This window comes from Macaca nemestrina, chromosome 8, assembly GCF_043159975.1.
Source record: "Macaca nemestrina isolate mMacNem1 chromosome 8, mMacNem.hap1, whole genome shotgun sequence".
NCBI lineage: Eukaryota > Metazoa > Chordata > Mammalia > Primates > Cercopithecidae > Macaca > Macaca nemestrina.
In genome coordinates, this window is record NC_092132.1 from 126467154 (window position 1) to 126479260 (window position 12107).

The following is a 12107-nucleotide window of genomic DNA, read 5'->3' on the forward strand; positions in this document are numbered from 1 at the left end:
ACTGCACCCGGCCTAGATCTCCTTTTTCAAACGTAAGCAATTATGCTCCGGTTCAGGGTTATTCGTGCCTGGGTCCCCCTCCCAGACCTAGTTGCTATGGACAGCCAGCTAGTCTACATCCTGCATCCCGCAGCCCCTTTGCAGCGTTAACGAGCCAGAAACGCTGTTTGCTGCTGAGTTCCGTGGAACCCCCTGGGGCATTTTCCTGACTACCCCCAGTGTGGCCAATCCGTGTCCTTTGGGGACGAACGTGACTCCAGGAAAATACATAAAGTAACTCTGTGCCAAGTTTGGTGAATGAATTGAGCCATGCCAATTCTGTCCTATAAATAAGTTTACAAGACTGGTTTTCTTGCGTGGTTCATAAGCCAGGTCTAGCTGCCACTCCCCCAGAAGCCTTCCAAAAAGTATTTTGAGCAGGGCCTTTAGGCCGGGGTGGTGGAGTCCCAAGGCCAAGGCTGACCGCGCTGCTCTGGGCCCGGCGGACGTTCCAACATGGGGCTGTAATGCCACGATTGGCCGCAGGAGGGGGGCCGTATTCCAGACCCCTCTGCAGAAGCCTCCGCAACTGCTCCAAGAACTTTGTTTTATACAGACTGGCGGCGAGAGCAGCTGCAGTTCGCATCTCAGGCAGTACCTAGAGGAGCTGCCGGTGCCTCCTCAGGACATCTCCTGGTCGCTACCCAGGGCCAGGCACCAAGGACAGGGAGTCCCAGGCGCACACCCCCATTCGGGGTCCCCCAGGCCCAGACCCCCACTCTGCCACAGGTTGCATCTTAACCTGGTCCTCCTGCAGAAGTGGCCCCTGTGGTCCTGCTCTGAGACTCGTCCCTGGGCGCCCCTGCAGCCGCTTTCTATGACTCCATCTGGATTTGACTGGCTGTGGGGACGCGGTCCGAGGGGCGGCCTGGGTCTCAGCGTGGTGGCAGCCAGCTCTCCGGCCACCATGGCGAATGCCAGGATCTGAGGGGACAAGGCTCTACAGCCTCAGCCAGAGGCACTCAGGTGAGTCTTGGCACTAATTTTGTCCTATCATCTGGGCATGCTGTCTCAAAGGCAGCTGGAGGAGACTGGAATGAGCTGGATGGAGTTTGGGAAACTTCAGACGTAGACCCTGAAGGTGCCTTCTCCAGGTGGGAAGGCCCCTGCTAGCTGGGCCCGCAGATATCCGCTGGGCCCTCATCCAACTGCCTGGGCCGGAGAGAGTGTGAGCCTGCATTTGGGGTGCCAGAGGGAAGCTATTGCCTTGGTGACAACTCCACCTGACTCACGTCACAGTCCCAGAGCCTACTCAGGGTGCAGATGGCTCAGGTGACAGCTCCTCTCCGTGGCTTCGTGTGTGTGTGTGTGTGTGCGCGCATGTGTGTGTGTGCATGTCTGTGCGTGTGCATGTGCCAGTGGTTGGATATATGTGGGGAGAAGTTATTTCTAAAACATCTGTCTCTGTCCAGCTTTGGGTTATGATTTAGCTTAACTAAGTACAGTTAGGGGAGGAAAACATTTAAAACCTACTTAGCAATTCTCTCTCTGGAGAAGGGCCACACTCATGTGATTTTTTTCCTTGGTTTTGATGAGTTTAAAGTGAGGTAATCCAAAGAAAAGCCGTAAAGCCTGCAGAGTTCGATGCTGGTACCCAGGGAAACTGACTTGGGAGCAGCAAGTGAGGCTCGCGCTACCCAGAGGAGAAATTAACGGAGTCCTTCTGAGGTCCAGAGAAGGATTGAAGAGCCAGGGTCCAGATATCAGCCCTGGAATGCATTTGCAATTGCCTTTTTCAAAGGGAACTTCAAACATCTTTGTTTCTGGGACTGGCTAGGTAGGAGGGAGGCCTTGGGAACCTGGACACCCCCCTACCTGGCTGCCAGACAGGGTCAGAAGATGCTGGGGGGTGCTTGTTCTCATCAGACTCTGCCACCAGCTCCCCTGAGTGACCTTGTTCATAAAGTCATGCCACCTGCATTATCTCATGGGAGGCTCACAGTGACCCTGGGAGACCAGCATATACCAACCTTCCCATTTTATAGGTGATGCACCTGAGGCTGAATAAGGTCAGGTGATTCAGCCAAGTTCCCCAAGAAACCAATAAACAGAGGAGCTAGGATAGGAGCCCTTGGCTTCTGTGCTCCCCGCGTTCCTGCAGAGAGCCAGGCCTGCAGGGCACAGATGGCCCCAGGGCACAGGGCCGCAGGGCACAGATGGATGAGGTCTTTTCCAGCTCTAAAATGCAGAATCTAGAAGCAGATCCCTGGCCCTGAACCTGCCCTTCTAAGTGCCTTGGGTGAAATTGTCTGGAAGTAAATCATGACAGCCAAGAGGTTAGTGGAGAGGGTGTCCCCTCCCTGTTAGAGCAAGACCTCCCTCTCTGAGTTGCCAGTTGAGGTCCAGGCTCCTTGGGCTTCATCCACGGGTCACTGTGGCTTCCACATCTTGCTCATGTGCTTCAAGCTCTCAGAGCCCCGCCTCAGTCCCAGGATCCCCATCTACTGGAGTACACTGTTTGGCAGTGTGAGGTGGGATTCTCTTCTCTGCCTGATCTGGGGCCCAGAAAGGGGTCACCAAAAAAGCCTGACATGCAATCCCCAGACAAAGCAACCCTACAGCTGAGCCAGTGCCCTGTGTGGGAAAACTGTGCCCAGGGCCTCTTCCCGCTCTGATATCCATTCCTTCTTTTGCCTCTTTGGTTTGGGGTGGCTTATCTTTAAAATGGGAGTGACGGAATGCAAATGCCATCAGCCTGCCCCCATCACAGTGCTCCTGGGAGGAGCAGTTGCCGTCAGTTTCATCTTCTAGAGCACAGACTTGGTCCAAAGACAATAAGATCCGCGATCTGAGGGTCCCAATGTCTGCTCCCTCCCCCAAGAAAGAAAAACAGCCCCCAAGAAAACCTGGGCAGACAGAACATGCGTAGGTTTCATTTCCAAGTAACAAACATGAGTAGAGTTGTCTGAGCTTTTCCAAGCCTGTGCACTTACATCTGGCCCCGATTGGCCCCGGCCCCTCTCCCCAGCAGCTCCCCGGGGCTCCTGCTGGACCAGCTGAGGGGTGGGGAGGAGGAAGGAGACAGGCCACCCTTCAAACACATTCTGGCTAACAAGCTGTGCATTCCAGCGCCGTCCCAGGAGCTAACCAGAAAAGGAGGAAGGTGGAAATGACAGTGGGGCCTCACACCTCCACTCCCCAGGGGCAGCGCCCTGTCTGGCTCTGTGTGGCCTCTGGGCAGTAGAGGCTATTGCCTTTGGCAGAGGGAGGGTTATTGTAGGCAAAAGAGACTTTAGCCTCCTGCTTCACAGCCCCTCAAGGAGCGACGCCAGAGGGAGGGGTGCCGCACAGAGTGCTCATGAAATGAGGGAGAGTGCCTTGCAGCTTAGCAGTGCTGGAGCTGCCCGGGGCCTCACCTAGAGGCCCTCCCTGGGTGGAGACATTGGGTGGAGGGCCGGAATTGGGAGCCCAATGAACTGGACACCACTGCAGCACAGGGAAGCCAGAGTGGGTGGAGTCTGGGGCAGGGAGGAGAGATCCTGGCAGAACTGCGGACCACCCCCTGTTCCATCCCTCCCATAGGCTGGAGGAGAGGCCTGCAGATACTGGGAGCCCCATAGCTGTGTGTGTGCACATGCATGTGTGTGCCCATTGTGGGGGATGTAGAGAAGGGCTAAGAGCAGAGGCCTCCAGCCCTCCTGGGTCATTGGAAGGACATGTATACAGTGACTGGTCAGTTCTGGTCTCTTCTTAGCCCAAATGTCAGAGCTCTCTGGCGGCCAAGTTCAAGTCATGAAAATAAAGGGTTCAGCTGGGTGCAGTGGCTCACATCTGTAATCTCAGCACTTTGGGAGGCTGAGGCCAGTGGATTGCTTGAGTCCAGGAGTTCCAGACCAGCTTGGCCAACATGGTGAAACCCCATCTCTGCAAAAAATTAGCTGGACATGGTGGCATGTGTCTGTAATCCCAGCTACTCAGGAGGCTGAGTTGGGAGGAGCACTTGAGCCTGGGAGGTGGAGGTTGCAGTGAGCCAAGATTGCACCACTGCCATCCAGCCTGGGCAACAGAGTGAGACCCTGTCTCAAAAGAAAAAAAGAAAGAAAGAAAGAAAAAGAAAAAAAAAACGGAAAAAAAAAAGGAAGAAACAAAATATGGAATTCATGTTTTGCTCTGCTACATGGCGACCCAGCCAGCCTCCTTCCGTGATTATGTCTATTTATGAAAGTTGCCACACCTCCTTGCCCACCCTCCCTCTGAAGAGAAACTGATTGACTGATCTCTCAATCAACAGGCATTGTCCCCGCACTGCCACCTGCCAGCCCTGCATCCTCTCCTCCCAGTCTCCTCTGGGTCGAAGGGTTGAGTTTGCTCCATACTGGGCCTGGGACCCATCCTCATGGGGCTTTTATCTTCCAAAGGATTTATTATTTAAACAAAAAAAAAAAGCTGTTTTTTTGCTTAAATGTCCAGATAGTTAAAGAGCATCAGAGGCAAAGGTCAAGATAAACTCATGCCTGGAACCTTGATGAAAGTAGAGAATAATTTGTGAAGTCACTGAGCATTTATGTGACAAAAACAATATCAAGTAATTGATGTAAATACTTTGTAATTTGGCTTAAAAAACAGATTCTTCTTATTACACAAGGAATGCAAATGCGTCACAGAAAACCCAGAAAATCTGAAAGCAAAAAGAAATATTAAATCCCCACAATCCCTTCCAGCCAGAGTCCTGTAATACATTTCTCACCCGGAGCCATCATAGCGTCTTACCTCCACACGCACCTTATGTGCGCATCTCTTACAAAATGGGATCGGGTTGTACACATTGTTGCGTCAACAGGCTGTTTCCTTTCAAAGAGCATAGGATTCTCCTAAGTCAATGTATATGCCCCTGGAACGTCATGGTGTAGACCCAGAGACCCAGTGAGTCAGCCTCTGGGGCCATGCAGACAGAAGCCCTCCCTTGGCCTAAAGCTGCCCAGATGCTTAGCGCCTGCGGGTCCCCGCAGAGGCTCCCTGCTCCTCGGGCCCCACCACAGTAGATGAATCCCTGCTGTGGTCCTACTGAGCCAAGCTCCTTCCAACATGCCAGCCCCATTGGATTTGGGAGCAGTCCTGGTCTGCTCAGCTTTGTTTGCAAGTGGTCTCGGTACCCGCTCTGAATGCCCCTTCGTGTCTTCCTTTCCTTCCTTCATTTCCAACACAAAACAGAAGCTCATGTCTGTCTGGCATGCCCCGGGTTTTGAGGGCTCAGAACCTGCTCGCAGGTCACATTTTGAGTCGGCAGGGTTCCCTCCTCCTGGCCCCACCCAGTGTGACCCACAGTGGCCCCAGCTCAGGATTCCAGCCTCCCTGAGAGTTGTTGAAAGGAACGGACACCTCCTACCATCAGAAAGGCCCAAGGGCCTTGGTCTTCTGAAGTCCTGAGGAAACTGGGGGTGGGGGCATCATGGTCCCAAGGACCTGGAGGATGGCACCTGGGTCCTGGTGATGAGCAGAGGTTCCCGTGTTCAGGCTTAGGGTCAGGGGTGGGTGCCTTGTTCTGTCCATTTGCTTCTGTTTCCACTTACAGTTGATTCTGTCTCTCTCCCTGCCTTCGTCTTCCCTCTCCTCCCCTCTTGCCTTCTCTGCAGCTGTTGCAGGACATGATGGAGAACAAAGCCATGTACCTGCACACCGTCAGCGACTGTGACACCAGCTCCATCTGTGAGGATTCCTTTGATGGCAGGAGCCTGTCCAAGCTGAACTTGTGTGAGGATGGTGAGTGCAGCTGTCTCAGACTTGGGGCACAAGATCTGGCCCGGGGGTGGGGAGGGAGCCCTGCCCCCACCCAACCTTGGCATTGCCTTTGAGTGTTTGCGACCTCCTCATGTAATAGTGCATATATTGAACTTTATGCTTTAAAAGGTCTTTTCCATGGGTTTTCTCATTCATTCACTTCAACAAACCTGTCAGTAAGATGAGTACTCATTTTACAGATGGACAGATTACACGGCCCATCAGTCATAGGGTGGTCCAGCACGGAGCCTCCTGACTCCAAGGGCCATGCTTCTATTCCTGAGAGAGTGAGACTGGGGTCAGGCAAGGGCCTCTGAGGCAGTCAGTGCAGACCCTCTCAGGTGAGGAGAGGGGCCTCCTACCCACTTCCTGAAGCACTCGTGAGGGGCAAACCGCTCTCCAAGGTGCTCATTCTGCCAGTGGGTGCAAGGCCCTGGTCTTGCCACAGAAAGGGCTCCCCATGCCAGTGACTCAGAAGGCCCTGCATCTCAGGGGCTGCTTATTTGCTAAAACCCTGGAGATCCGAGTGATGCAGCTTCCTTTGGAGAAGCCCAGAGCGCTTTTCCATCAGTCCGGCTCCTGTGCACCCAGTAGATGACTGATAAATTCTTGCTGCACGCAGCACATGTCAGAGAGGAGAACGTTGCCCCCACATCAAAGAGAAATAAAATGAAGCTTACTGAAGAGCCTTAAAAAGACTTCTGGCCAAGGAGAGACAGGCCTTTTCCCTCTCTCGTTTCGCTCCACTCTGCCAACTGCCTCTTGAAATTACTGAAGAGTAATGACTCCACTCCTCTCTTCCTCCAACCCTGTATTCCTCCCACCAGGCACTGAGCGTAGGGAAAGAACTATGGTGGCTCAGAGAGGCAGGGAGCGGGGAGGGTCTCTGCAGGCAGAGAAGACGAGGAGATCTGGGCTTCTGACCAATGCCCTTGTTCACCGCACCCTAGGATTGTCCACCATGGTGGCTCTTCTTCCAGATTCCAATCAACAAACATACTCTGAGGATCCATGATGTGTCAGGCCAGGGTGAGCAGCCAGGAATGCTCCAAAGAGAAATTAAAACAGTCTCTTTCCTCAAAGGGCTTATGATCCCAGTAGAAGGGGCTGGCATGGGAACAACTGCCTAAAATATAAAGTAGGCTAAAATGTGTGTGAATAATGAAGTCAGGCGGGCAGAGGGCCTTCTGGAAAAGGGCTGGAAGACTGAATAAGATTGTCTAAGAGAAGAGGTGGGAAAGGTATTCCTAGTTGTGTGACACCAAGTTGAGTCAGGGTTTCTGTAAGGCTCATGCCACTTGGGCAGAGAAGGCCTGGGGTGCTGGCCCCATGCAGAGCTCCCATCAGTCCATCAGCAAAGGGGAAGGTGGCATCCGTACTCACTGGCACATCAGCAAAGGGGCTTGATTTGGCAAGAAAGACTGGGTACAGACTGGGTGATTGGAGAGGACCATCAGGGCCAGCCTGGGGGCCCTCAGGGGTGGGAGGGGTCAGATATCCCTGGGACCACCATACCCTCTTCCCAGTACCTCATCTTACTCTCCCTTTTTCTGAACCCCAGATTTTTTTAAAGAAAAGTTCATTTGGACCAGAAGGACTGAAAATTAACAGCAACCCTAGCCACTACGCCTTCTGGGCCCCTCTGGTGTGGGGAGCTCTGTCAGAGGGCACTTTGAGAGCCATGCTAGCTATGTCCTGTCCCAGGGTTCCCTGATGCTAGGGCCCAGGTACAGGGCAGGCAGCAGAGGTTGAGAGGTGTGGAGTCCAGGCTGACTCGCGCCTCCTGGGCATGTGACCCTCTGTGGGCCTCGGTGTACTTGTCTGCCAAATGAGGATGCAGGGGGGTATCTCTGAGGTCCTATCTGCTTCTAAAATTCTGTGTGTAAAATCGGACCTGGCCATTGCATTAGGGATGTGGCCCTTTTCAACCCCAAGTCAGAATATGACGCTATGCTGGGCAAAGCATGGCTGTGGCTCCCACTTCAGCAGGAGTGAAAACTTGGGTGCTGACAATGTGCCCAGGAGGTCCCGTGCCTCTCCCCTCTTCGCTGCCCCAACCTTGGCAGGGAACCTCTGGTTCACTCACCTGGGGCTTCTCCCCTTAAAAGGGTGCTCCCCTGGCGTCCCCCAGCGTGCATCACTGCCCTGTCCCGCTTGGTCCATGCTCTCCTCCCCCAGGACTTTGCTCAGCTCTCACCTTCTCGAAGGCCTGAGTTTCCATCCCCCTTTCCCTGACTCTTTTTTCCTTTCTTCCATGGTCTGACTTCCTCTTGACTCAGTAGTCTCCTTATTTACATGTATCATTCATTATCTGTTCCCCATGGCAAGAATATAGGCTGGACCACAGCAGGCATCTCTATTTTGTTTATTGATGTCTCCCAAACCCACAACGCAGTAGGTGCTCACTAGGGATTTTTTGAATGAATGGAAGAATGGATGAATGGATGAATGAATGGATGAATGGATGAATGAATGGATGGATGAATGAAGGGACGGATGGATGAGTGAATGGATGGATGAATGAAGGGATGGATGGATGGATGGATAAATGGATGGATGGATGAATAAATGGATGAATGGATGAATGGATGTATGGATGAATGAAGGAATGGATGAATTGATGGATGAATGGATGAATGAATGAATGAATGGATAGATGAATGAATGAATAAATGGATGAATGGATGGATGGATGAAGGGAGGGATACATGAATGGATGGATGGGTGAATGGATGGATGAATGAATGAATGAAGGGATGGATGGATGGATGAGTGAATGAAGGGATGGATGGATAGATGGATGGATGGATGGATGGATGAACGGATGAATGAATGAATAAATGGATGAATGAATGGATGGATGGATTGGTGGATGAATGGATGAACGAATGAAGGGATGGATGAATGAATGAATGGATAGATGAATGAATGAATAAATGGATTGATGAATGGATGGATGGATGAAGGGATGAACGGATGGATGCATGGATGCATGGATGAATGGATGGATTAATGGATGGATAGATGAATGAATAAATGGATGAATGAATGAATGGATGGATGGATGAACAGAGGGGTTCTTGAAGTCTAAATATGGCAAAGCATTCGCCATCTACACCTGATTGCCGAGTTCTCTGGGTCCGTCTTCATTCCTGGCTTCCAGATTGGGGGCTGGAACATGAGGAACCCAGGCAGAGTAGAGTGTTGAGATGAAGCCAGGGATTTCAAAGCTTGCGGGCTTCCAATTTGATTTTTTCCCCTCTTTCCTTCATTTCAGAGAGGAAAATGATGAGCTTGACTTGGGGAAATTCAAGCCATATTTGATCTGTTTCTAAAGGGTTTTGCTGCATCTTTGGTTCTCCTCTCTGCAGGAGTGAAATGGGAGAGGAAGAGGGAGGGTTGGGGCCAGGCAGGGAGGAGGGGGAAGGTGGGAAGAGATGAGAAAGGAAGGGAGAGCCAGCACCCCTGAACCCAGTCAGGGCTGCCCTTGGGCCCTTATTGAGTAAATGAAGACAGTGAAGTGTGAGGCCCAGGACAAGCTCCAAGACCCTTACAGAACTTCCTCCTTCAATGGAGGGTGAGAGGTGGGAGGAGGGGAGGAGAGACGGCCCTTCTTGTTGGAGGCTGGCCGTGGGGATAGTGGGATCAGTGGAGGCAAAATTGCAAAAGTACAGCCCGACATGAAGGTAAGATGCGGCCTTCCCTGGCAGTGGGACCTAATGGGCCCCAGGTCCACTCTCCCACAGGCTCCCCGGTGTTCCTGCTGGGATGTGATGAGCTGTCCCGCTCACATGGCCCATGTGCTGTGGAGTGCAGGTCTCATCTTCACTGAGACCCGTGAGGTCAGGACTATGTTTTGCTCCTCTTGGAATTCTTTTGGGACCTTGTAGGTGGCAGGTGTCCAGGAAGTCTTTGTGATTGTTGGTAAATGACATGGTAAGTCCACTCAAGTCGTCAGTGGTGGAGCTGGAACCAGACTCTGAGTCTCCTTACCTGGGATGCAGTCTCCTTCCCAGGATGGGGATTTCACGGGGTAGGGCTGATGGTGCCACGGAGTGACTCCCTCACCTCTGGATTCGGAACCAGTGGGGAAATAGACAAGGAGGCACGTGGGAATCCAAGTGCAGAATCTGCCTTAAGCCTGGAAAAGCTCTGTTCACGATGTGGCCGCTGGCACCCCCAACAGACACTCACCCAGCCAGCAAGCGTGAGTGCCCCTGTCTAGGCGCTAGCCTTCACCTGGTTCGCCCACGCACGCCCTCCTGCCCATCCATCTGAGAAACAGGGACAAGAAGTGCCAGGTTACAAACAGCTCACCCATTGGACAAGGAGGCACTGCCTGGAGGCAGAAGTGCTGAGGAGTCCCTCTTTTATGGGCTTGGGCAGGTGGTCAGCCCGGAGATGAAAGGAGCTCCCTGCAGCCACCCACCAGAGGCAAGGGCAGGAAAAGCAAGAGAGGAGGTGAGGGGACACCCGTGGGGAATGCGCTGGGCGTGGGCTCGATGCCCAGGGAGCTTCCTCAGCGCAGAGGAAGGGACCCTCCCCAAGCAGAGCAGCTCCTACAGCCGCCGTTCCACTTCTGCACAGGACCCGCTCTTTTCACTCTTTCCTTCTCGCCCCTCATCTCTCTTCACCCTCCCTGCCTTTATCCCTTCCCTTTCTTCACTTGCCAGGTGATATGGGAAGAGGAGGGACTGTTGGGTGCCTTCGTTCCTCTATCCCCTCCCTGAGCAGCCACCTTGCCCAGCTCCTCCAGCTCGTCCTGTCCCTGCATCCTTCAAGGTGCCCCAGGCACCCCTTGTTCTCTGATGCCTTTGGGGCCTCCCCTCTCTGCATGCCTAGGCGGGGTCACCTCTGGAATCTACCTCCTCCCTTTAGTCTTGGTCACTGCTGTCCTCCTCGGGGCCCACTGTTGATGGAAGGCCCCGTCCTCCTCACCTCATGGATCCTGGGCAATAGCCAAGGGTCCTCCTGAGGGACTGGACCTGCTTGGAAGGGCCAAGCCCAAATAGGACCTGAAAGGTTCCTGAGCCAAGCTGCCTCTGGCGGCCTCTGATGGATGCTCACTCGCACCACCCTCTCAACAGAACCCCCAGACACCGGTGGTCTGGCCTCCCTTCTCCCTCCCCTCCCGCCTTCCTCTTTCCCGCCTTGGTTTCCCTGATATGCAGCCGGGGCCTCTCCAGTCTGGCGCCAGGAGGTGGAGGAGGAGGCCGAGCTGGGAGTGGGTGGGGACTGGCTGGGCCTGGTTCCTCCACAGCACTTTCCGAGGGCCAGAGAGAGGTGTTAGTGTCAGAAAAATACTGCAGTCCCACTCGCCCCCGCGGCCCCAGCCCCCTCCACTCATGGCGTCATCCGTGTCCGCAAATGGGACCTGGGGGTAATGAGTTACACATGCTCCTGGCGGCTGCCGAGTCCTGCAGCCGGGCCACTCGCTGCCCCAAGGCCCGGCCTCCCAATTCCTGTGTTCCTCCCCCATAAAATGAAATTATCCTCCTCATCTACCTTCTCATCCGTCAGATCTCCCTGGTTCACTTGGCTCAGCTGAGGGCTGCTGGGCTGCTGGGCTGCTGGGCTGCTGGGCTGCTGCCCAAAGATGGGAATGGATTTCCTGGGAGGGGCTGGCTGGGGCCTCTGGAAGAGTCACCGCTCTTTACAGGTTGCAGCATCAGGCTCTGGTGCAGGAGAGGGGGCTATGAACCCAGTTCAGAGCTACAGGCCATGCAGAGCAGAGAGCACGGCTCTGTTAGACAGGTCTGTGGTCCCCGGGGGAGCCAGTGGCCAGGCATGCTCCAGGTCTCTCTTGCCCAGTGGGCTGTCCCTCTATAAGATGGGCGTGGCTTGGTGACCTACATTGCAGTGTGTCAGGGCTGGGTGTGAACCCATAGTGCACACACTAGTTGTGTTGTCCTTGCACATGTGAACTCAGACCCAGTACAGGGGGTTCTGTTTGTCCTGCCATCCCCATGTGCAGTGCACTGTTCTTTGCTCTAACTCACTGGGGAGCCCCGGCAGGAGGTGGGTGAGGGGAGACAGGGAAGCTAGAGCACTTACTCCTCCAGCTTCTGCCCTATGGAGTCATCCAGGGCTGCTCCTGTCCCTCCACCAAAGACCACAGCTCCTTGAAAGCTGCCTTGTCTACCTGGGCTTTCCTGTTCCAGGTCTGGCAACTGCTCCCATCCCTGACCCTTTGGGCCCAACGGTGGTTACAGCCCACGAATGCTGCTCTGTCCTTGTGCGGGTCACATCCTGGCCACACCTTTGAGACATTCCTTTTGTGAAACCCTGTGATGTGTCCTAATCTGAGGGAGCCTTCTGTTTCTGCCAGGGCCCCGACCCGCTAATCTTGA

General features: G+C 53.8%; 1 protein-coding gene across 1 annotated transcript in view; it reads left to right on the forward strand.

The window, feature by feature from the left end:
• The first annotated feature begins 464 nt into the window (after positions 1 to 464).
• LOC105482004 (scavenger receptor class A member 5) overlaps positions 465 to 12107 on the forward strand; it is a 129841-nt gene continuing 118198 nt past the window's right edge. Inside the window, exons 1-2 of the mRNA XM_011741840.2 lie at positions 465 to 1005; positions 5613 to 5739. Coding sequence (XP_011740142.1) covers positions 5625 to 5739 — 115 coding nt within the window. The 5' untranslated portion in view covers positions 465 to 1005; positions 5613 to 5624. The remainder of the gene's footprint in view (positions 1006 to 5612; positions 5740 to 12107) is intronic.